Source organism: Lolium rigidum, chromosome 4, assembly GCF_022539505.1.
Source record: "Lolium rigidum isolate FL_2022 chromosome 4, APGP_CSIRO_Lrig_0.1, whole genome shotgun sequence".
In the NCBI taxonomy this organism is placed as follows: domain Eukaryota; kingdom Viridiplantae; phylum Streptophyta; class Magnoliopsida; order Poales; family Poaceae; genus Lolium; species Lolium rigidum.
In genome coordinates, this window is record NC_061511.1 from 219,038,520 (window position 1) to 219,064,766 (window position 26,247).

Genomic DNA, 26,247 nt, shown 5'->3' on the forward strand with positions numbered 1-26,247 from the left:
GGTTTCGATGCATTTCTCCAATTCGCATGTGCTACTCCCTCCGGTCTTTTTTTAATTAACTCAAATTAAGTACAGAATTATACTAAATTCGAGTAAATTAAAAGAGACTGAAGGGAGTACATGTCAAGATTTACCACATTTCCAGGAATTTAAACGGTGTGGGACACAACTGCTCAGAACATGCTGACAACATGCCATTAGAAGTCTAACATCTAGGCATACCTTTAATTTTGTTTCCTCAGCTCATGCCAACATGATTTGTCCCATAGCTCTAGCTATTCAGAACTCTACTTCGATGTGAGCTGAATGAAATTGACGCCTCCGATGGCTCTCTTTTTTAAAATAAAGAAAATACTTTAGATAAGCGAATTATGGGAAAGGTCTTGGCGATTGAGAACAAGCATGTGCAACCCCCTTTGCCCTATCCCAGGGCTCTCCACGACAGCCCCGTAGCGCTCGTGTTGGGCGAATATTTTGGTACTGTAGCAGATGTACTGCCTGGCGAGTTTGTACTGCATGTGTAGATTCTGTACTACAGGACAGCACGATGTACTGCGAGCGAGCGAGGGAAAATAATCTAACAGACCTCCTCTCTTCTTCTCAAGCCCTATTCTCTATCGTCTCACCCTTCCTGGCGGCTGCGCCTACTGGGTGTAGCACGACGAGCGGGGAACGGCGGACCCTGAGTGACGACGGGGAACGGCGGGCCCTGAGTGATGCCGGGGAACGGCGTTGATCCTGAGTGGCGGTGGGGAAAGGCATGCGTGGTTGGCTTCGTCCATGATGCAGGTACTTCTTGTCGGAGAGCAGCGCGGCGGCGGCAACAAAGGGAGCAACGATGGCCTCGTTTTCAACATGCGCAGTGTGGTTGGAGCGGCGGCGGTGTTCATTGTTTGTCAGCGCTCCCCGGCGCCGGTGCTGGACCAAGGTGAATCCAATCTCGAGGACCTCTCTTCTTACCCTTTTCCCCATCTCTCATATCTTTCCATCTCCATCCTTGCACTGACCCTCCCCTTGACAGATCTCGTGTACCACTATTTTTCAGTCGTTGGATGCTTCAGAAGCAAAGGTGGGTGCCAGTTGACTCGATGGTTCAGAGGCAGAGGTGGGTGCCAGTTGACTCGATGGTTCAGAGTTAGAGGTGGATGCCAAATTGAACTACACTCTTCTTGATGTGTTCCTGGTACGGATAGTTTTCTTTGATGCTTTTGATCTCAGATTTCTGAATGCTTGTTGATTTCGTTTCCCTTGAAACATTACAGATGGATGTGGCGGTTCTGGACTAAACCATGGAGACATCTCCTTCCGCATTGACATTTATTCTGTTTTTCCTTTTAGATCCAAGGATGTGATTTAAAAGTTAAAACCTTGCACTTTCTGTCATTGTACGACAATATGAGACTATCTAATGCCTATAACTATAGTTTTTCTTGCAGAGTTGTTTGGTTTTCTTTCTCTTTTACTGGATATTTTTATTCTTGCTATCGCTTATCTTAAGTTACTGCAGGTGGAGCAAGGAGGAACAATCAGCAGATTTAGCATTTATTTTGCTAAAAATGCATGTTATTGTAATTAAAATCAATGTGCCTTTAATCAGCAGGCTATCGTGGATTCCTGGTGGTCTCGTTGAGTCATTGTTGGATATGGTACGGTACCCTATTTATAGCATTTAGTTATTTGGTTTGATGTCCGTATTTGAAAATTGGCATCCCAAAACCGGTTTCAGTATTTGCAATTTGCAGCTGGATGATGAAATTTTGTGCACCAAATTGTAGCTCCATTTTGGCTTTCTTGTATCTATAATTGCTAACAAATTTATCCAGGCTGGTAATGTACTTGACATAATATAACTTCAGATAGCTACATCATAAGCTGAGATCTTACCCGTCGCTATAGCATGGGTCCTAGAAGTTGTACATGCATTCTAAATATTTTTTTAGTTCATGGATTATAGTTTTTTTTGGCCTAGGATTATGTAGTAAATATTGGTGGCGCTTTCTCTTCTAATGTTACATATATAGTTGGATATAGCAGTGACAGTGTTTCACCTTTTCATTATGTAGATCAGAAATATAACGATATGTGTTTCTCACAAGCAGTGTGAATTAGTTATTGGAGCAATACCATTTTGTGTAGGATTGAACAATGCCCAATGGTTCCATATTTCATTTTTCCTGTCAACATTGAATTTATGTATAGCTTTTTCTGAATTCAATCTCTTGTTTTTGCTGTTACTGTTGGCACTATATATACAATATACATACATGATTGTACATTTGTACCTGTTTAATCTGTTTTGGAAAATATGGATTTACACAAATGTTACATTGTTGAATGATCATTTGGAGAATGCTGTTACTGAGATGTGTGAGTCAATAATTACTTGCAGTTTTGTTATTAAAGCTAAATAATCAATATTACTAACTAGTGTATGCTCTTCACTTGGATAGGCTGGAAGGTTGGCAAATGTCGTTGGATGGTACCACTCACACCCTGGTTATAGATGATGGTTGCCATGCATTGATGTTTCTACTCAGATGCTTCATCATCAGTTTACAGAGCCATTTTTTGTTGTTATCATAGGCTCTGCAAGGACTATTTCTGCTGGTAAAGTGTAAACTGGAGCTTTTATGACATAACCCAAAAATTATGGCCTCCTGACAAGCGTTTGTACAAGCTTCATACCATACCACAAAGCAAGATAGAATATTTTGGTGTTCACTACAAACATGTAACTAGATTAATTGTCAATATTTTCTTTTGCTAAAATATGTGCCTTAGTTCTATTGTAATTGTATTTTTTATTGTAGTACTAATCTTTGGACATAACTTATTTCAAGTCATTCAAGGACTCTCACCTCCTGATCTATTCTATAAAAGTGATGAGTAAACAGGGTTTGTGCTGCTGGACAAAACTTTGATTTAGGTAGGTACTACTATTTCCTTCTACAATGATATAGATAGGCATCACAGGGCCCATATCCCCCTCGTTTGGTTTTGGACTGCTATCAAATTAGTGTTTTGTGCTTGCCTTTAGTCCTTTCTCGCGTTTCAGATGTATCTTGATTTACATTACTAAGCTCCGTATGTGTCTGTTTGAGATTGATCTCTAATTCTTTACTTAATTTTGATGTAGGAAGGATTATGTTAGCATCATGCACGAAGAACCTAATGTTTGTGCATTGGCTTCTGAATATGGATCATATGTTAAATGTTGATCTACGCACCATGTTAGTGTTCGTGCTTTTGCAATGGATGAGGAAAGAGGTACCAGATGAATATGAAATCAATGCTTAAAGCACCGAGATAGTTATGCTTCTGGTTAGTTTGTTTTTTCTTAGGTTATCCTTCTTTTATTTGCTTTCAGTACTTCTGTATCCAATCTGAACTTCTATTTGCGCCAACTGCACACATAGAAATTCAGTTATCTTGTTTACTATCTAATATTAGGAAAATTTCACCATATCACTGCACTGAAAAAGTTACTAAGATGATTAGCTATTAACTATTATAACTTCACTGCAGTCCTGGAATTTTCTGAGAAATGCCAGAAGAATTGACCACCGCACGCCTTGAAGGAGAGAGCAGCTTAATGAGAGAAGCAGGTGTAAAGTGAATTTGAGAGCCAATCCATCTTTTAAGTAGTTGTATGCATGCATTAAAGTAGGAGAGTAAGTCAATTTCTCTATATGGTTGAAGCTGATTACCCGTACTAGATTTAGATGTGCGCCTTGGCGCACGACCCTGTGAAGATCATGCCAATATTTATTTCGTATAACAGCGATAAAAATAGCAGCTAATATGAGAACGCATTTCTTAGATTCCACTGGAAGCAATTAAGATAGAAATCATGAATCTCATACTCTTAGTTATTGAAAACAACAAAAAATTCTTATGATGTAAGTTGGAACATCTTTGGATCTCCTGATACTCAACTATTTGTTTTCGCTGCTGGTCTCGTTGCTTCTGGTGTTGGTTGCTGATAGAAGAGAAACTGAAGAATCAGAGATGGAAGGGACTGACGGTAAGGTTGCGCATTGGTGCATGATCATGGAACTTGTGCCGATAAACAATTTGTATAACGACAATAAAATTATGTGAAAATTTGATAATGTGGTTCTAATGTTTCACAAAACAAAGTCAATATGATGAAGGTAGGATAAAGCACATAAAATTACAGACATAGTAAGAAACACATATTATAGTAGCAAACACGCGATCGCTATGTAAAGAGCAATAAAAGTAAGAAAGGAACAACAAAATCATCTTCTACATATGCAGAATCCTGGTGTGATACGTGCTTGAGGGTGTCGCTAGCAACCCGAGCAATAAGCTTCTCGTTCTAGTAGGCTATTTAGTTGTACAATGTAAGTGTAAGCTCTAACAGATGCATATACGGAAGCAAAAATAAGTTGTCTCATCAGCCTTATCTATATTCGGCTTTTTCAATTGCTATGTTGGCCGATGGGTCTCATGTTGGACGGGCTAGCCCACGAATGTTTTCCCATGCGTGTGATATGAATTCCGAGCACGGTGCCAGCCTCGACCAACATGGTGGTGTTGTGCCGGTCTGTTTGATGAGTCTCGGTGGCGAAGGTAAGAGGAGTTGTACTTATACACATGTTACACATGTACGGTTGAGTTAGCATTCAGGACATAAAAGGCTGCCATGGTAATTAAATCCGGTTAAAACCCGGTTGAAGGTTGTACTCCGAACGGTTTTCCTAGATTAGGGGTGAAACTTGATCCAATTCAATTGAGGGTTATAAGGAAATCTTCTACCGGACGACGCAAACGGACGCTGAGTAATCTTTTGTGTCCGCGCGGTCAAAAATGATTCTAGGATCAGGCTCAGTGGCCCGACGCATAGTGAATGGCCTATCCAGAGGACGCAAACCTGACCTAAATATGCTCGGATGTGTCTCCGCGGTCGCTGCGCGGACGCACCGAGTGTCTGCTCACGTCTGTCGGACTTTTCGTCGAGCCCACCTAGCAGCGACCTAGGCTCGATAAGTCTTCTCAGGCGCGCGAGTGACTGGCACCGAAGCATCGCTTCGGCAGTCTGCGCCACGTTAATGGCGATGCCTCGCCTGCCGAGCGGCCGTCGTCCATAAGATAGATGCTCTGAACAGACAAACCTCCGTCAGTGACACCAGATGCAGATACAACCAGAGACTCAAGTTAAAAAAAACCGAAATTATAGCCTGTTTCCATACGTATGTATCTATCAAAATAATTAGAAGGTTCATTTAAAAAAATAAAGGTTATGACATGTTACATAAAAACAAATGAGATGCGACAAAGAGTTCATTAACTGAATAAGAAGGCTCACATTTAAGATAGCAGACCCTCTGATTCAACAATAAAGGCAGCTTCACGGGATTCGGACTGGACCAGAAAATAGAGTGGAAATTCAGATATAAATACATATTTGTTGAACAAATACAGAAGAACAAAGGATTATATATCAGCTTACACAATATCAGCAGGTTAATAAAGAATGATTTAAATTCATTGGGATAAGAGCCTAAGCAATGGTCATAACAGATTACAAATGAGTAGCCTTTCATACTTTTCAGTCCCAATGTTCAACTACAAACGCTTCAAACAGAAATGGAACATAACTGCATTTTAGGCTCTTGTGAGCCAAGTTGGCGCAAACATCGCCCAAGAACTGGACTATAAATATTTTAGAGACTCGTGGTTCTTTTTTCACAAGCTAAGATAACAATGTACATGGAAATTAACCTCAGTGCACTAACACGAGAATTTGGACATTAGCTCCCAACCAAGATATGTGATATTGGCCAGCTATTAAAAATCATGTGAGAAAAAAGAGGCTACTGGAATTCTTTATTCCATTGTAGGCACCGTATATAAGGCCTAAGAGATGTATCCCTGACTCTCTTTCCTCTCGTTATCAGTTTGATGCACTTGTGACTGCTTCTCACACAACATCTTCGATGAGTCATTTATATCTACAACTGGAAATATATTGGCATCTACCATCACAGCAAATATGCTCTCCTCCAACCAGAGATTCGCCGTCAGTATCATCAATAAGTATCTCGGTACTGATTAGAGTATATCCTACAAAAGAACCAAAGCTAGACAGATGCAACATGAGAATTCCAAATACATACTGCAAAAAATATGTGTTTAGAAATAATGCAGAGACCACTTGAACATAAGAATAATAAAGAACTTGACATACACATGAGCAAGTCTAAGAATGGATAGAATAAATCCTAACATCAAAATGAAGGAACAAATTTGACTGTTCGCAAGCGAGAGAGAGAGAGAGAGAGAGAGAGAGAGAGAGAGAGAGAGAGAGAGAGAGAGAGAGAGAGAGAGAGAGAGAGAGAGAGAGAGAGAGAGAGAGAGAGAGAGAGAGAGAGAGAGAGAGAGAGAGAGAGAGAGAGAGAGAGAGAGAGAGAGAGAGAGAGAGAGAGAGAGAGAGAGAGAGAGAGAGAGAGAGAGAGAGAGAGAGAGAGAGAGAGAGAGAGAGAGAGAGAGAGAGAGAGAGAGAGAGAGAGAGAGAGAGAGAGAGAGAGAGAGAGAGAGAGAGAGAGAGAGAGAGAGAGAGAGAGAGAGAGAGAGAGAGAGAGAGAGAGAGAGAGAGAGAGAGAGAGAGAGAGAGAGAGAGAGAGAGAGAGAGAGAGAGAGAGAGAGAGAGAGAGAGAGAGAGAGAGAGAGAGAGAGAGAGAGAGAGAGAGAGAGAGAGAGAGAGAGAGAGAGAGAGAGAGAGAGAGAGAGAGAGAGAGAGAGAGAGAGAGAGAGAGAGAGAGAGAGAGAGAGAGAGAGAGAGAGAGAGAGAGAGAGAGAGAGAGAGAGAGATCACCTTGTTCCTCATCACAAAAATAATCCGTATTTAGAGCTGCACCATCTCTCTTCAAATTATTGACTTCATCGTGAGAACCGTGAGATTGAAGAGGCCGCTGCCCGTCTGGGGCATATCTGGATGCCGGCAAGCACGAATCCTCTGGCATCGGCAGCGACCTTCAAGAGAAGACGGGGCGGATGTCCATGCTGGCTCGTCCCTCCAGATAGTCCGCCACATAGGGGCGGAGATGCAGGCGGCCGTGGGCGTCGCCGGCGGCACCTCGTCATGGAGCTGGCACCTGGCGGCGACCTCCTCTCCGAGCTCGCCTCTCGCGCGACGCGCCTTTCTTCATCTCGCATCCGCGCTCATCTACCGCCTAGCGCCGGCGTGACCCACCGCGACGTCGAGGCGGCGGCGCTCGCCGTAGCCGGCTCGCCCGCCGGAGCTCCACCTGCGGCAAGGAGATCGACGGCGGGGAGCGGGAGCGGCGGCTGCAGCTGCGGGAGCGGGAGAGGCAGCGGCTGCTGGATCCTGGACGAAATCGATAGGGTTTGGCTTGGCAACCGATGCACGACGCGCCAACGCCGGGCCGGGCGGGCTTCACACGACCCGTGGATAAAACGCGGGTCCGTGGGAGGGCCTCGCTGCCCTGGACGAAATCGACGGCCGAAATCGCGCCACGTCAGCTCGATCTGACGGCCGAAAATCCAAACGCCTGTGAGAGCCCCTATGGGGGGCATCATATACACCTTTAGATTAAGTCTTTCCCTGCCTCTAGGTGCCATCAACCAGCTTTGATTGAGGTTAATTTTCTCACAGCTTTTACTCTGTATATATTGCAGCGGGGAAGGATTGAACCATGCATTGGTCGAATTCCCTAATATTAGTTTAGATTGTTGATCGTGTGGATCGACCATTTATGATGTGTTTTTTTTCACAAAGGGCCTAGGCCCAGCCTCCGCATAAATCGGCTCATTTATGATGTGTTATACCTTCTTTTAAGCATGTGAGGTGCATGTATCATACTCTGATGTAATCCTGAATTCCATATAATGCAATCACAATTCAGGTTGATGTATCTTTATCTATCCATATTGTTGCATTCGTCTAAGCGACCAACATGATACTATTTCTTACTACATGGTTTGTGAGTTAGTTAACCATCACGGTGCTCAGATTTGGCAACCACTGACCAGCGAGGAGGCGCCCCATGGGGCGCCCCAACCACTAGTGCTCTTAAAGCGCGTGCGGCTGCCGGACCTGGATTGGTACCATGCATGCATTTACATGTACGAGTACAAAGGTGCAAGGACAATACAGCGACATGACTGGCGACACAGGTCGAGGAGTGGTCGCCGTTCTAGCGTGTACGCAGTTCCCTCGAGAACACGCAACGCAACACGATTAGACTGAAAAAGGCGCAACTACTGGCGAGTGTACGTGTGTGTTCATTTGGTCGTCGAATCTCAATCGATCGATCCTTCAGTGAAGTTTCGCTGCTATTGCATGCTGCAAGAGCATTACCAGAGTGCTTGTTCGATGGGTTACCTTTTGAAGCTAGTGAACGGAAGAAAAACCTGGCTCTAGAGGAATAGCCGGATAGGTAGTCACGGCTGCTTTGGCACGTAGGGTAGGGACATGATGGACAGGGAGAAGATTGGCCACGCGGTTGCATTGCAGCATCCAACCGTGCACAGCAGGGAACATATACACCAATGTGGCAGATCACGGTGGCCCCCGAGCGGGATCGCCGAGTGTACGTACGACGACGGGCCCGGCAACGATCGATGCCTTGACGCGTCGGTCTGCCTGTTCAGACTTCAGACTATGGAGAGAGAGATATCTGCAAGCTATATCCTCTGCTAGCTCGGCGTGCTACGGAGTATTCTTTTTTTTTTCTTTTTTTTGAACATGCTACGGAGTATTCAGAACAAGCTAAGCCTCCGTTCGGCTTTGAACAAACGATCCAAGCTTATCTGCTACATGTCTCGCCATAAAAGAATGTCTTAACTTTATTTAAATTTTAATCTAAACACTATTTAGTGTATAGATGCATCCGAATTTTGATAAATCTCCGACATCATATATAGATGGAGGAAGTCAAGGATGGCAATGAGTAGGGTGGAGCAATACCATACACATACCCGTATATTCAGTACCTATACCTGTACCCATGGTTATAAAACTTTATCTATACCTATACCTGAGGGGTACCTGTCGTGTGCTCGAGTCATACCTTATTATTACTTCTACCACTATCACCGATGTTGACAACTTCTGTATTGTGGAATGAGAAGGGACATCTGAACAACACTCATGATATGGAATCTACAATCTTGGAGCCCAAACAACGAATCTGAAGAACTAGAATTTAGAACCACCTAGCCCAAACGTAGTAGGTGTCACAATTAGTGTTGGATATATCATCGCGTAGATGTACACTGAGACTCTTTCTCCTCACACCTCCGCCTTAACTTCCATGGAAATGTGTATGAAATGTGTTCCTAATCAATTACAATAGGGCGAAGCAATGTTGAATGGTTGTGCGTATGTGGATTCTGACATAATACTTCCACGATTAATACGTATTTCTTTATGATTTAGGTTGTTTTAAACAAGGTTACAAGGGGGTCTTTAAGGCAATGTTATTTTGGGTTTGGATAGAGAGTGTTTATAAAATTTATCTCAAACTAAGGAAAATATACATATGTGCGATTTTCATGTGTATCTATAACAAGTCATGCTATTTTGCCAAGTAAAGAGGAAGCATGACATCTCGACTGAGCCAACCTATGATGTTACAACACCAAGTGGAATACAAGCATGCGATGCTCTAAGTTGAACCTAGAAACATGATCGATATATTTAACAATGAAAGAACTATTAAAACAACAAAATAGAGTTATTCAAGGCTGCTAGACAACATATAAACCCTGAAATTTGCATTTGTTTAACATAAAAATATGCATTAGTTATGTTTAAAAAAACCTCTATTGAGATATTTATTTGAGTGTATGATTAGAGATGTCAAACAAGATCTTTAAGGTTACTTTTATAGACATAAAGAGATATACCTACAATGCATCTAAGTGACACATTAACCCATGCAGATTATATGATTTTGTCCTTGTTTGTTTCCGTGATCCAGTAGCATTTAATAGATTTAAAAGGAGTATTTAATACATTTAATAGAAGCTTTTGTAAAGGCGTGTTCTAAAAAATTAATGTAAAATCCTTGATAATGTGATATAAATTTAGTAAATTTCTGAGGTATATTCGAATGCATTTATCATTTAGATTGTATTTTTAGAGAACTAGTTGTAATAAGCAAAAAGTTAGTATAAATAATTTAATCATTAATTGTTACCTGATATACCACCGGGACTATATTGTTCTAAAACATATATATATGAAAATTCCTCCGGTGCTTGTTTGGATAATATGTATTTGGAGCAAGTTTAGTAAAATGCATTTTAGGAGGAATTTTAGGAAAACTAGTTTGAATTTGTCATTTTGTTAAAACTGGATTACGGAATACTTTTTGGACTCCTTCTTCCGCGACTCTCCTCTCGATCTCTCTCTCCCCCAATGATGAGCAACGGGAGAATAGTATGATTAAGATCATACATGTAGAGAATAAGCTGGAAAAAAATAAAAAAGTTTAATATAAACAACGGAATCGTTAAAGGGTACGGGGGTCGTATAAGGTTAATTTCTTCATATTCGTCGAGCACATGTATTTGGTGTCTTGTGGTGTTACTGGTGCATATTATTCCCGATAAGATCGGGCATTGATTGTTTCTCTCGAGAGTTGGAACGAAGATAGACCATGTTTGACCATCAGAATAAGGGCATACCAATACTACATACTAAGGGTAACATAATGACTAATAAACTCTAGACATGTACATATTTGGACAATCATGCTAATAATGGCAGATTCACATTTAGCTAATAATGCAATTGTAATTATTCTCATCATATATACAATTAAATATTAAGAAAATGTGGACTATAAAAAAGTTGCATCTTAGTGAGTTGACTAGTTATTTGAACATCCTTGGCAATTTCTGATGAGATGGTAAACTAACTATTTTAAGAAAATGACACGTTATAAGGAGGAGTCTTTGGACGTAGTTTCGACTAAAAATTGGACCCACGAGCTATTTAAATGATAATCCATTCTCTCTTGCCGACGTGTCCCTTAAGAAGATAACATCTTTCGAAGGATGTTATTCAAGAAAAGTAACATAATAATAATACAATCGTTCTTCCTCCTCCACTGGTCTTTTTGGTAGAATAATCGTTATTATAATTATTATCTTGGAAGGCTGGGACGCGTCAGCTTGTTGATGATAGTCGTTGTCGCATGGCATGCCCAAGGGAGAAGGCCAATGCAATATGGTGTCCTCGACATTCATTGAGTATCAACAGACGCACAATGCACTTTGTTCTCTGATTTTCCCAAATAAACCTCGTGATGGTTGCTGGTTTCGATCCCTAACGGCTGTTTTAGTTTCTGCTACTCATCTTCTAATAATGATAACTTGTGAAATGATGATTCTGGTGATGAAGTTCTTCCCGTGTACTATTGATGGTAGCTGATAAATCAATGAATGCTTCAGAAAGTAATGACCGACACTTCAGAAAGATAGAAAGATAAGTTAACTGAGTAACATGTTCTAGTCTTTCGGATCATCTGGTCTTCGGTGTAAAAGGGTAATCTCCAAGCGAGGCAAGAAATGAGAAACACCCGAGAAGTAGATTGCATATACCACACCATAATAAATTTAAGCATTTTTTTTTTTTGCGAATGAAACTTGTATTACTCAAGACATCAGAGATCACAATCTGTATGGCATATGCTTTCTAAACCCTCTAGACCACAGGCAAGCCATACCGCCGTACGAGAATTTGTTCTTGCAAACTTAGCTAGAAAATCACTACAAGAATTCTGACATCTTTTTACTTGAATAACACAAGCCTAACGGACTTTCAATAAAGCTTTAATCTCCTCTAGTAGTATTACTGAAGTGTAGATTGACCGATCCACCTCTTCATTATTCAGCAAACCCAGAACTTCCGAACAATCAACCTCTATGATTAGCGGTAAATTACACCACTGCAGTGCCAACGAGAGCCCTTCCAAGATCACATTCAGTTCTGCCCCAAAGCATCTCTACAATTAGATAGCTCTCGACATGCTGAAAAAATTATTTCTCCATTATGGTCACGCACGATCATGCCAGCCCCCGCACTACCATCCGATGAGAAAGATCCATCTGTATGTAGTTTATACCACCCAACAGGAGGTGCTATCCATCTTTTAACCGGCTGGACAATCACTTCTTTAACTGTATGAAAATTTCTTTCCTCCACATCAAGAATGAACTTTCCTTTGCTAATATCCACACCGGGGTGATGATTGATCTGAATCAAAGACTCCAAATAGCTAATCAAAAAGTGCCTGGAAGCATCAATGGGAGGAGGGGGTTTACCATGGACGACTTCATTACGGACATGCCAGATCCTCCAGAGTGTCATTAGCACCATACTTATGCTACCAATAGAAAGATTACACAGAAGATTAAGAAGCCAGTCCTTCCCCGTATTATGGACAGATTCCAGAGTTGGTATCTTCCACTCTTCCGCCATATAAGCCCACAGCTGCTTCGCTAGATTGCAGCGGAAGAAGGGATGGAAGTTATCTTCAGTTTCCATACCGCACAAAGGGCATTGATCCGTTACCTCGAGCGTACGCTTCATTTTATTTTGCCAAGTTGGAAGAGAGTCAGTAGCCAGTCGCCAAGCAAAATGCTGAATTTTTGGTGGCACCTCCGCTTTCCAGACAAGATCCCATATCTTCCTAGTACCATCAGGAGCTGCACTAGAGGCCACAGCAGTTAATATCCATTCCTCGTTCATAGCGAGAACATACGCACTTTTCACCGTAAACAATCCGTGCTTCTCTGGTGCCCATGCAAGATGGTCCGGCTGTAGTCTTGGGGATGGTCTAATTTTCATGATCTCAGCTATATCCATAGGAACGAAATATTGCAACAACACATCTATTTTCCATTCCCCAAATTGATCGATTAGTTCAGAAACAAATCTTAGTCTGCACCTCCTCTTCGACGACACTGGTTTATAAGTTGTAGGCCTGGGCATCCATGCGTCTCTCCATATACGAATACTCTGACCATTTCCTACCCTCCATATCAGCCCTTTTTTCAATAGGTCCAACCCATGTGTTATAGCTTGCCAAGTAGATGATGCATTACCACTGAACACCGTGTCCTCTAGCCTTCCGTTCGGATAATACTTGGCCTTTAAAACTCGAGCAGATAGACTATCAGGTTTGATTAACAATCTCCATGCCTGCCGAGCAAGGAGTGCTTGATTGAACAACCAAAAGTCCCGAAAACCGAGACCACCTTGGCTCTTTGACTTTTGGAGCTTTTCCCAAGAGCGCCAATGTGTTTTCCATTTACCATCTTTAGCTCCCCAATAAATTTAAGCATTGAACAAGTAAACAGCAAGATATTTCCTGAGTTCCTACAGAATAACTAGTCTACTGAATTTCTAATATCCGTCTTGGTGTCTCGTTGCTTCGACATCAACCTGATGAGGCATCGATGCCTTATATCGCACTGGCACTTGCCTTGATTTCTAGGAGGTTACCTGCGATCTTAAAATCACAATTATTTTTTTCTAAAAGACGGCACGTCGAAACTACAATATATGCATGCTTAGTTCAGAGCTTAGGCACAAGCTGCCATTCAAAATGGACACTTTTGACTGTGAAAAACAGAGATCTTTCCCAAGAGAAGACCAGCACATATATAGATAAAAAACGTTATTTTAACACAATGCGTCTTGATAGTTCATACCAAATCCTTTATAGAGATCAGCATGTTAAGAGGTATGATCGATCACGCAGACTACTCGAGATAATTTTAGCGTTATCATGAAGATTCATAAAAATAAACTGTACCCACTCAGAACGTCCTATATTCCGTGTGCCTGGGGATTTCAGTGCCACGACACTCGACACATGTGCGAAGGTCAGAGAGGAGGCCACTGAGTGTTCAGGTTGTGAATTTGCAAAGACTAACAGTCAAAAACGAACATGTGGATGTACACACTGGAGATCTAGATTGATAAAAGGACTTAATGCTTCTGAAAGTTATTGCCGACATTCAAAAAGATAAGGTAGCAGAGTACAACACCCCAGGATCATCTTTCTGATCAAACTGTCATTGGGTCTCCCCAGAATTCGATCTCATCAACCTGTGATAAAATTAACACAGTAAACTGCAGAAGATATAATTCAGCCTTGCCATTCCTTTCTGGTATCAACCTTGTATTTCGTCCCATTGGCACTAGAACAGATTCCACGGAGGTTACGATGATCTTAAACCCACAAGTAGTTAAAAAAAAGGACACTTTAAAAACTACAACACATGCATTAATTTGCAAACATTCACAATTTACAAGGTGTATTCTGCCAGCCTCTCAGGCTTTCAAGATACTCTTTTAGCTATATAAACAAGAAAATGCATTTTTCTGAGAGAAGGCCGACATCGCCATGGCTATAAGATGGTATCTTCATGGTTCATACTTAGGCTTCACATACAAATCAACATATGCAGCATATGGTTGATCATGCACTCGATAGCTTCAAAACAAATACTAGTATATTTGCAGCCGTGAACCATGACTATCTGCAATTCATGTCTAATAGTACAGTTCTAGAAACATGTCTATTGTGAATATTCATCAGAGGACTGCAAGACAATTTTAGATTTTTTTTTCGAAATGGGATGAGCCCCTGCCTCTGCATCGGTTGATGCACACAACCTTTTATTAGTTAACTGAATATTCAAAGTTTACAAATCAGGGATCAACGAGGGTCGATACAAAAATCAACCACCGAAAAAAGAGGATATTGCTAACCGAAAAAAGACAATTTTAGATTATCATGCAGGTTGTTCAAAATAAGATATTGTTAATCTACTGGTGCCCGTGGTGATGCATAACACTGGCCAGCAGGGCACATCAAAAGACAGAGGGCTTTGCAATCGGACAAATGACAAAACTAACAATACAGATTAAAAATTATATCAGCTAGAACTCAAAATAGCCTGATTTACCACCGTTCACATTGCCTGCCATCAGGAAATACAGGATCAGACGAGTCACCATTTGTAGAAATAGCAGGCTCTTCCATTGTCACCTTGACTTCTTCTGAACTCGAGTCATCCCCATCTCCAAAGTCTGGCGGTGTCGCATCACTTTCACCAACCCAACCATCACCCCAGTGGTAGTCATTCTCAGACTTGCCACCAAGTTCTCCAATCAAATCATCCATATCTGAAAAATCATCATCTTCATCTTCCGTGTCGTTTCCATCAGTAAACCTTTGTGCATAGCCATTCCTCAGTCTCCTCACCAGTCCTTGGCCCACCGCGTCGAGGGAAGCGTGGAACCGTAACAAGAGCCCTCATCTTCTCCTTAAGCAGCATGAGATGGCTCTTCTCCATCATCTGCGAGTTCTTGTATGCCTCACGGAGGAACACCAAGTCCCTGTCCCCCTTGAGTGACACATAGAGCATGTCAGGGTGGCGAATGAGCATCCCCCAAAGATTGCGAGAATCCCCAAAGAACTCCTCCCGGAAACGAGGCAGGTGGCCCACCAGCCTGCGCTTCTCGAGTGTCATGCTCAGAATCTAGTGAACTAGCATGCAGGTGCTTCTCCTTCTCGGCTGACCCGGACCACAGATGCGAAAAGTCAGCGTAGGGCGAAATGTACAGCATTCCCCTGAACTGTGTAATCCTCCGCGCCTCTACCCAGGACAACCTTCAGCCTGTTGGGCAGTTTCACACGGTTGAACTTGAGTGGTCGATCAATGATCAGCTTCACGGGACTATACTCGAGACAATTTTACTATCATGCAGGTTGTTAAAAATAAACTAACCACTCAGAACGTGCTCCACTCCGTGTGCCGGCAGATTCCAGTGCCGCGACACATGTCCACGAGGTCGAGGGGAGGCCACTGAATGCTTAAGTTGTGAATTGGCAAGGACAAAAGAGTAAAAACAAACATGTGGGACTTACACAACTTGATCTAGATTGTTGTTCAACTGATGAATCACTGAATGCTTCTGCAAGTAATTAGCGACAATTCAGAAAGATAAGGTACCAGAGTACAGCACTCCAGGATCATTTTTTATCAAACTGTGATTGAGTCTCCCCAGAATTCAATCTCATCCTTAAACTGTGATAAAATTAACACAGTAAACTGCAAGAGATATAATTCAGTGTGGATATTCCACTTCGTTGCTTTTGTATTAACTTCAACAAGCAATGATGCTTTTCGTCCCAGTTGCACTAAAAGTCTAAACCATATCCCCAGGAGGTTACTAATGATCTTAAACCCACAAGTATGTCCTAGAAAATGACAGCTAGAAACTACAATATATGAATGATTTTGCAAATGTTCAGAGTTTACACGGTGTATTCTGCCACATTTTTCCAAGAGAAGGCAGATGCCAATAACAAGATGTTATATTGAAATATTGTATCTTGATACTGCTATTTCGTCCTTACATGCAAATCAACATATCACTATATGAGGGTATTATCAATCATGCACTCAACATTGTCCGAACAGATGGTAAATTTGCAACTATGCATGTGAAATATATTTTTATAAATATATCTATTGTGAATATTCATTGGAGGACTGTACTGAAGACAACTATTCTGTGATCATACAGGTTGTTCAGAATGTGATAGTATATGCTACTCATGTGCTCGGTGATGCATAACATTGGCTAGCTGTGCAGATCAAAAGACAGAGGGCTTTGCAATCAGATAAGATGAAAAAACTAACCACAGATTAAATGTTTTAAGTAGACACTTTAAACTGCATAAACAGCAAAGCCATTTTTCCAAGAGAAGGCAAGCATGGCTAACAAGACGTTATATAGCACATCATATCGTGACAGATGATACATATACATAGACATCAACATATCACAAGTTATGCTCGATCACACACACAATTTTCAAACCAGGTGGTACCATTTGCAACCATGACCATCTTTCATTCATGTCAAATGCAGTTTTACATTTATGTCTATTGTGAATATTTCGCACATGACTGTACTTGAGACAATTCAAGTGTTATCATGTAAGGTTTCAAGAATAGCATACTGTATTCTACTGGCGCGCATGGTGATACATAACACTAGCCAGCAGGGAACATCAAAAGACAGAGGGCAATGCAATCAGACAAGATGATCAAACTAATAGTACAGATAAAAGAAATTCTATCACCTAAATTTCAAAAATAGCTCAATTTACCACCGCTCCCTTTGTCTGCCATCTGGAAATAGAGGATCAGACGAGTCGCCATTGGTGGAGTTAGCCGGCTCTTTCATTGTCACCTCAGCTTCTTCTGAACTCGAGTCATCCCCATCTCCAAAGTCCGGCGGCGTCGCATCACTCTCACCAACCCAGCCATCACCCCAGTGGTAGTCATTGTCGGACTTGCCACCAAGTTCCCCAATCAAATCATCCATATCTGAAAAATCATCATCTTCATCATCTTCCATGTCGCTTCCTTCATTGGCACCGTCAGTCTCCTCGCCAGTCCTAGGCCCACCGCGCCGAGGGAAGCGCGGAACGGCAACAAGAGCCCTCATCTTCTCCTTAAGCAGCACGAGATGGCTCTTCTCGATGAGCTGCGAGTTGCGGTACGCCTCGCGGAGGAACACCGAGTCCCTGTCCCCCTTGAGCGACACATAGAACATGTCCGGGTGGCGGATGAGCATCCCCCGCAGGGACTGCGAGAAGCGGAACTCCTCGCGGAAGTGAGTGAGGTGGTCCACCAGCGTGCGCTTCTCGAGCGTCATGCTGAGGATCTCGTGCACCACCGCGCAGGCGTGCTTCTCCTTCTCGGCGGACCCGGACCGCAGGTGCGAGAAGTCGGCGTACGGCGAAATGTAGGGCATCTCCCTGAACTGCGTGATCCTCCGCGCCTCCCCCCGCGACACCTTGAGCCCCTTGGGCAGCTTCACCCGGTTGAACTTGAGCGGGCGGTCGATGATGAGATTCCTCTCCTCGGCATCTCTAATGCGGTTGTCCTCCTCGGCGACCTCGGCGGCGGACACGGCCAGCTCGGGGTCCCAGTCGGTGAGCTCGAGCGCGGGCCCGCGGTCCATCCGGACGACGCGGAAGTGCTGCGGGTACCTGACGCAGACGGTGTCCCTGAAGTTGGGCGGCAGGCCGAGGTCGGCCTTGAGGTGCGCGATCCGCTCGATGAGGATGCGGCGGTCGAGCGACATCATGAGCAGCTTGCGGAGCTTGGTGACGGCGATGCCCTCGGACTCGTTGCGGAGCTGGAGCTCGTCGAGGTAGAGGCGCTCGGCGGCGGGCGTGAGGCGGAAGCGGAGGGAGTAGACCCCCTCCTCGACGATTTCGAAGACGCCCGGGAAGCGCTTGAGGAGCGCGATGAGGCGGCGCTTGCGGGTGAGGCCGAGGTCGCGGCGGAAGCGGCCCAGGTCGCGGAGGGACATGATGCGGTCCGGGCTGGAGACGAGGATGTTGCGGAGCTTGAGCACGAGCTTGAGCTTCTTGTCCCGCTGGATCACGTTGTCGAAGGGGACCTCCTTGCGGCGCTTCACGGCCGCCGCCTGCGCCAGCACGGCGAGCCGGGGCCGGAGGAGGCGCAGCGGCGGCGGGGGGTGTGCGGCGAGCGGGCGGAGCGGGAGGGAGGCGCCGAGGAAGAGGGATTTGGGGGGCGGCGGCGGTGGGTGGTGGTGGATAGCGGCGGGCGGGGAGGGGAAGGAGAGCAGCAGGTTCATGGCCTCCATTGGCGCGGCTCAGCGCAGCGTCGCCGCAGTGGGGGGAGAGGGAGAGTGGGGATAAACCTCCCGTTCCGAATGGATATTTTGGGTCCTTTCCTGGGCGGTGATATTTTGGGTTCATTGGGCCCGACTATATTTTGGGCTGGGTTGAGACGATGTACTGTTCCTTCTCCGCTCAGCCCAAATAGGGAACACAGGCCTGGCTATCAGCAGTGATCGAAAACGTTGCCACATGTGAGGAGGACTGGAGGAGGGTTGTGGTCACCATCTCGGCATTGTGGCATGCTCGTCGGAAGGCCATCCATGTCCATGAGGGGATCTTCCAAAGCCCGCTCTCGACACATTGCTTCGTGGAAAGTTTTCTTGCTGAGTTACAGGTAGCGGCGCCCGGGGTCACGGCAACGCGAGTGCAATCTGTTAGTGGACCACAGTGGATACCTCCATCGGCTGGGGTAACGAAGATCAATGTGGACGCTGCAACCTCGAAGAACTCGACGATTGCAGCGGTAGCAGCCGTTGTTCGCGGAGAGGATGGGGGCTTCCTTGGTGCATCTTCAGTGGTGTTCAATGGAGTCACAGACCCGGAGATACTCGGTAATGGCGTGCATGGAAGGGTTAGCAGTGGCGGCTGATCTTCTACTCCAGCACCTCCGTATTATGAGTGATTGCATCAATGCAGTTCGAAGTATATCAGGGGGCGGGGAAAGGTGCTTGGGAAAATAATTTTACAATTCCTTCTCAGCTCGTCCACAAAATCCTTGAATAATCTCTTCATCCCATCTCATCAAGATACCATCCTGGGGGAGAAGGAATACGTGCAAGAGAGATGAGAGGTCATCCCCTCGGCACTCCCCTATGGCGGGAACCATCTCGGTCCCCCACGCAAGCAACTCTATTGTTTTGACCCAAACTCCTCTTTCGTGGGTATGTGGCGAGACCGTCTTAGGAACCACTCACTTCTTCATCGGTCATATCGGCAATTATCACTTTGTCACGAACCACACGCGTCCCCTAGCCTCCCCGCATCAACTCCATGCTTTATACATCGATGTTTCGTCTTTGAATGATCGGATATAACAACTATAGTGGGGGTGAATAGGAGTTTAAGTGAATCAAAGCTGAATAAAATCTATACCGTAAGCTTCAAGCATAATTCAAACGGAAACATAGCACAAAACCAATATTGCAAGTAAAGAAAGATTAAACACAAACAAAAATATATAGGAAAGGAGAAAGACACATGTTTGTTCCTCGAAGTTTGAGCTATTGACACGAGTCGTGTGTCTTCATTTGGAGAGAATATGCACGTGTGTACCTTAGTCCACCGACATCACCCGATGATGACTAAACCTTTTTCTCCGTTAGCCAATCTTCGCCCGCTTGGCCCGGTCACTAATAGCAGGTCTTTGAGGTGATATGTGAACCTTCACAAATTTATTAGCTAAACCATTAGCACAAATAATGAATCAAATCTAACGGTTTGAAGATTTTTTTAGTTGCAACTTCACTAGCAATTAAAAATATTCAGCGCCAACCCAAGTTATAACTAAAAAATCTCATTTATTGCTTAACTTGCAACTCAATGCACGAATCTCAAGTCAGAACTATTAAAAGCGTTAAGTTAACTAAGCTCATAGAGGTTGGAATTAAGGGGTGACTCTGATGCATTAGCATTTCATTTCAATCAGGTGACTTAGTTACTCAGCTCATAATTACTTTGCATTACATTTCAATCAAAGTTTAAAAAAAAGTTGACCAATTGTTTAGGATAATATTAACACTTATAATTTAAAATCTATAGTATCGGAATTATTATAAAAGCATATTTTATAGAACTATGGTTGTTGATATTTTTATTATACTATTAAACTTTATAGAGTTTGATTGACAAAATTTAGAATCCCGTCAAATGCTAATCGAGTCATTGAGTACCCCCTTAGTTAGCTCAACGGGGTTGTACATGGTCAAAGTTCATTCGATACAACATTGTATACGATCGCCGCACATGTTAGGATACTACTACTCCCTTCGTTTCAAATTAAATGACTCAACTTTATATAGATAAGGATGTATCGTAAACATATTTTAGCTCTAGATCCATGCGCTTTAGATAAAGTTGAGTCGATTAATTAAGTGATACTTTTTCTCCTCTAAATACTTGTCATAGATTTGATGGATCCAAAGTTCTGAAAATGCTCTTGATTTTCTACGTGGGAGGATAACATATATTAACGATGGAGGCCAAGGCATCAATCGGTCGTAGACTCTAAAGCCCTCTATTTGAGATTCTTTTTGCAAGCTAAGACAATGAGGAAGGTAACGTACGGATTCCAATGTCCACTCACTCGGTTCGATCGATCATTCGACCACTTACCTACGCGCTATTATGTGTGTGTGAATGCACCCACGTTTCTACATGGGATGCCTGCGTAGGGCTTCTGGTAGTGCTTAGTAAAAAAAAGCTATTCTGATATACTACTTCGGGTAAAGAGAGTTCGAACACGTGGACACCAACGAATGTTCAAAATGGTTGATGACTCCCACAAGGTAGCATTCCTGTGAAATTGTTTTGGGACAATTCCAGTTTTACTAGCAGTAGCTGAGCCAATTAATCTGATATATCACCATTAAGATGGTTACCTAGCAAGTTCAGCTTTGTGAGGTTCTTGCATCCTTTAAATGAATGTATCTATATGAATGTCTCTATAGTACTCCAAGTCGGATTGTTATTGTGCAAATTGTTATTGTGCAATATGAGTGACTCCAGAGAGCTAGCTTGACATATCTCGGCTGGGATAGAACCTGAGAGGTGGTTGCTTTCTGCTGAGAAAGTAACAAAATGCTGCAAGGCCCACTGAACATGATTTCTGCAAGAGATATGGATCGAACACTCGCTCTATTCCGTATCCAATCTGGAATATGACCCGAAAGTTCTTCAATAAAAATGTAGCAATTGCTTCTAAATCTGCAAGTTCTTCAAGGATAGAGCCTGTGAAAGCATTGAAGGACAGATTTATGAGTATGCTATTTGCATTTACTAAGCTCTTTTGGTATGTTCCCACCTTTGCAAACAGCCGAGTTAGGTGTCATATTTTAGCCTATATTTTGTTGAAATTTGTGACCAGTATTAATGATTGAAGGAATAATGTTTCTTTTGCAAACGAATGTAGACAAATCCGGGGAGTACTGAACTTGGACGATGGCGCTATATGTCCAAGGTTTCATACAAGTAATCTTTGGTCAGCATTCAAACTCACACCCCGTCTTATACGTATTCCAGTGCATCCTGCAGCGACCAAAGAGAGGACGGAGAAAAATACTTAAATAACTCGACGGAGTTTCGTAGGATTTTCCCTTTATCCACACAAGACTACAAGAGGGCTAAAATTAAATTAGCTCCGACCTGTAGAATATTCAGCTACATGCATGCCTACATCTGCCGTAACATACACGGGCTGTTTAACTGAATCCCAGCTCATGGAGGCCGCCTATTTAAGCCCCCGATCGATCCCGCTACCTTCAGCACCAAACTACAATACCACACTTGTCTCGCAAATCACTCGAATACATGGCAGGGACGAAGATGGCTAGTCCTTTCTTACTGCTGCTGCTCATTGCCCTAATGAGCATAGCATCCAGCGTGGTGGCGGCCCGTGAGTTGGCAGGCGAGGCGGCGGCGATGCGGGCGAGGCACGAGGAGTGGATGGCAAAGCACGGGCGCAAGTACAAGGACGACGCCGAGAAGGCGTGGCGCTTCCAGGTGTTCAAGGCCAACTCGGAGCACGTCGACAGGTCCAACGCCGACGGCAAAAAGAAGTACCGCCTTGCCATCAACAAGTTCGCCGACCTGACCAGCGAGGAGTTCGCCGCCACGCACACCGGGTTCAAGCCCGCGCCGCCCGGAGCCGAGAAGCTGCCGGGATTCAAGTACGAGAACGTCAGCCTCTCCGCCGAGGAGGAGCAGGGCGTTGACTGGAGGACAAGAGGCGCAGTTACCGGTGTAAAGACTCAAGGACACTGTGGTAGAGTACCGTCCAACTCATTGCATTCCTTACCGATCGATATACTACATAAACTTACACACTGACACGCGTATACGCACGACGTACAGGATGCTGCTGGGCCTTCTCTGCGGCGGCTGCAGTGGAGGGCATCCACCAGATCACCACCGGCCAGCTGGTCTCCCTCTCGGAGCAGCAGCTGCTCGACTGCACCACCGGCCGGAACAACGGCTGCCGCGGCGGCGTCATGAACTACGCCTTCCAGTACATCGCCAACAACGGAGGCATCACCACCGAGGACGCCTACCCATACGTCCATGCCCAAGGCACCTGCGACTCCGGTGGCATGCAGCCGGCCGCCACCATCAGCGGTTACCAGCGCGTGCCCGCCAACGACGAGGACGCGCTCGCCCTGGCCGTCGCCAACCAGCCCGTGTCCGTGGGCATTGACGGGGAGAGCCGGAGCTTCCATCTCTACGGTGGCGGCATCATGACCGCGGACGCCTGCGGCACTCACATGACCCACGCGGTCACCGTGGTGGGGTACGGTGTCCAGCAGGACGGGACCAGCTACTGGCTCCTCAAGAACTCATGGGGCGAAAACTGGGGAGAAGGAGGCTACATGAAGCTCGAGAGAGGCACCGGCGCCTGCGGCGTTGCCCTGATGGCCTCTTACCCTGTCGCATGAGTCTACCCTCAGGCCTCAGCCCAACGCAAGCACACAAGATTTATTATTTTTTAAAAATATGCATACCACTAGTAAATATTAGTATTGAATAAACCCAACCTGATCAAAACAGCATGAGGTCACTCCTAACTATAGCATGAGATTGCTTTGGGTAACCACTATATATGTACCATATATGAATGAACGATTATTTGTACCCCATGCTTGTTTTGACTCTACACTATGTACTTGTTTGGTTTGGTGTTTTTTGTAACAGAATCTAACAATAACAGAAGTATTATTATTGTATAAAAACAATAACAGTGGCATTATTGTAAAAAAATACAATAACAGTGACATTAGTTCGTGTTGGTTTGACTTGAACGGACGTAATCGTGCAATCAAATAAATTGCAGTGTTATATACAAATATGTTCCACCCACTAATCCTCGTTAATCGTTTCCTCTCTTCCAACGAACTCATCGTGTGGCAGTGGCTCCCCGGCCCTCTCTCTCCCCTCCTTCTCCTACTCCTCATGCCTCTCTCTACGTTGTCGCCGCCTCCAACAAACAAGAGTGCATCCACCCTTGTCATCCATGTCGACCTCCTCGCCTAAGAGAGCACCGAGCTTGCATGACGCTCCATATGCTTGACTGAGGTGACCGCGACGAGAAGCTCAGATTCAAGAACTACAAGAAACTTAGAATAAGGCGCATCAAGGAACTCACGAAGAGGTTGCATCCTCTCGAGGCGGCCATCATAGTCACACTCCCCGAAAGGCTCTGCTTCATTCGGGAACGACGTGAGCATTTCCAGCGTTTAAACTTCATACTGGCGCATAACTCTTATGTTGGTAGAGAGAACACCACTATATCCGGTTGTTTGCTTAAGTTTCAGGGCGGAAGTCGGAAGTTCTAGTGTATAAACACCAGAACCGATGCCAACTTCCGGCCTTTGCCTCCGGACAAATATTTTGAGTTCCACCAGATGGTGCAACTCTCTATATAGGACCCCAGGTTTGACCAAAAGGAACCTTCGGTGTTATTACAAAGTTCTAACGTTTGATACATTGAAAATGTTTCGATGAACTTTTGTGTTAGTTATATAATATATACGTGATATGTGACATACTCTACATGTTTTACATTGATTTACGGTGATTTGCAACAAAGTTCCATTTGATGGAATTTAATGTTGCATAATAATAAAACCATGTTTCATGTATTTTAGCTTAAGGAACATTATGGACACCTAATGGACCCATGTTTTTCGCGAACCCATTTTTCGGGAATACAAGAGGATGGGCAAAGGAGATGGAGCTGGAGCTGTCTGGACCGGCCAGAGAGGCCCATGGCACGACCACCACTATGGGTGGTTCCATGGGGCCCACCAACCGCCTTGTGCACAATATTGCCTCTGCCATCCAATGAGTTTTGACCTAAAACTTCCTATATAAAGTTCTGATGTTGTAAAGCACCAGAGAGACTGCCCTCAACGGAGAAATACACGAAACAGAGAAGTTTTCATGCGAAGATATGAACAAGAAACGTTGTTGGAGTCCCCCGATTGCTCATCCGTCTCCATCAACATCATCAACATTGTCGTTTTTCATCAATCTTTCCGTATGTACTTCAGTAATTAGAGCCATATGAGATGCCTACGTGATTATGGCCATATTTGCATTACTTTGATGGTGGATCTTTTGTTATGAGATGAGTTATGAGATGCAATTGATATTTTGTTTCCAATGTTACCCCCGTTCATGTATGCTATGTTCTGATCAAGCTTGTATGCAAGAAGCCATAAGGGGGATGTGTGTTAGTTGGAGTAACTTGGTAGTAGGTATGTGGAAGTGATGCCAATATGTATGTTGTAATGGTTGTTGCCTTTTCATTGGATACCTCACTAGGGATAAATTATTGCTTATGATATTGTGGATGTAGTGATAATCTAGATAGCCTTTTTTTCTGAAGATGATATTATGTTAAACAACTTCATGTCAAAGATCTTAAGGAAATACTTTATTTCTCTTAATCTTGGTAGGGGAATTTTCCCTTTTCCAAGAGAGCATTAGTAACAATGTGTTGCATCATCTCTATGCTAATAGGCGATGCCCATATGAATGCTTATTATGAACAACAACATTTATTTTGCTATCACTTGTTGCTTGCTATTAAAATATTATATTCATGTCACCATGTTTATGAGAGAGAGAGATGTCAAGTGATACCATGAATCCCAGTCCATTTTAAACCGTAAAAACACGATTTACTTTACTTTGCTTGCATTTGTTTTATAATTTTAGCTCTTATTAATTTATAAAAATATAAAAATATTTTTCACTTATTTACTTTATTTTATATTACTTAGATATCGTTGTGCCTCACAAACACCTCGGTGAAGTTGGGGAGACAAAACTATGTCTTCAATAAAAACAAATCAAGAAGTACTGCGTGGAGCTCGACTCCAGATGCCTCCTACCCCACGGTGGGTGCCAAATGTTGTGGGAAAGTCACGACATGTGGCATCGAAGATGACTTACAAGTTGGGGTAGGAAGTCTTGGTATCCCGCGTAAGCCCGAGAAAGTATTATCTAGTTCAAACTAGACTAATTTTCTATAAAAAAAAAGGTTACAACTAATCTGACTTGTTTTGACTACGAAGAAGGGTGTGTTGGGTGCCGCTTTGCACCCCCACTACGAGACACGATGTTCCTAGGTTTAGCCCCTCTCTCTAGAGGTAAAGACCTACTTTATGATATGGATATCCGGGTCTGGTATTCTAGGACAGCCATTGATATGATATTTGGGTCTAAGGTTGTACCAGTCGTTTATTATAATCTTGTTATTAGGACATAATAATGTAGCCAGGTCATGCTGTGG

At 43.7% G+C, this 26,247-nt stretch overlaps 2 protein-coding genes and 1 long non-coding RNA gene across 6 annotated transcripts; 2 read left to right on the forward strand and 1 right to left on the reverse strand.

Moving 5' to 3' along the window:
• The first annotated feature begins 600 nt into the window (after positions 1-600).
• On the forward strand, positions 601-3,877 carry LOC124707071. 4 transcript variants are annotated; one of them, XR_007004691.1, is made up of 7 exons: positions 601-928; positions 1,022-1,183; positions 1,263-1,646; positions 2,451-2,731; positions 2,811-2,926; positions 3,137-3,321; positions 3,526-3,877. It is a non-coding gene; the product is annotated as an uncharacterized LOC124707071 (long non-coding RNA). The 4 variants fall into 4 exon arrangements; XR_007004693.1 differs by having other exon boundaries at positions 2,841-2,926; XR_007004690.1 differs by having other exon boundaries at positions 2,451-2,926.
• Positions 3,878-16,907: 13,030 nt separating this feature from the next.
• On the reverse strand, positions 16,908-18,703 carry LOC124649499 (protein WHAT'S THIS FACTOR 1 homolog, chloroplastic-like). The gene has a single exon (XM_047189119.1). It carries the CDS (start codon positions 18,701-18,703, stop codon positions 17,189-17,191), a length of 1,515 nt encoding a protein of 504 aa, XP_047045075.1. The 3' UTR covers positions 16,908-17,188.
• Positions 18,704-22,265: 3,562 nt separating this feature from the next.
• LOC124705905 (zingipain-2-like) lies at positions 22,266-23,386 on the forward strand. Its single transcript, XM_047237590.1, has 3 exons — positions 22,266-22,420; positions 22,490-22,719; positions 22,809-23,386. The coding sequence occupies exons 1-3, from the start codon at positions 22,266-22,268 to the stop codon at positions 23,384-23,386; spliced, it is 963 nt and encodes a 320-aa protein (XP_047093546.1).
• Positions 23,387-26,247: the final 2,861 nt, after the last annotated feature.

Excerpts from the sequence above, each read along its gene's own strand:
- LOC124705905 (XM_047237590.1), top strand. The coding sequence starts at position 22,266 with ATGGCAGGGACGAAGATGGCTAGTCCTTTCTTACTGCTGCTGCTCATT. Across the intron at positions 22,421-22,489 it reads ATGGCAAAGCACGGGCGCAA|GTCCAACGCCGACGGCAAAA; the intron begins GTACAAGGACGA and ends GCACGTCGACAG. Across the intron at positions 22,720-22,808 it reads AAAGACTCAAGGACACTGTG|GATGCTGCTGGGCCTTCTCT; the intron begins GTAGAGTACCGT and ends CACGACGTACAG.
- LOC124649499 (XM_047189119.1), bottom strand. The coding sequence starts at position 18,703 with ATGGAGGCCATGAACCTGCTGCTCTCCTTCCCCTCCCCGCCCGCCGCT.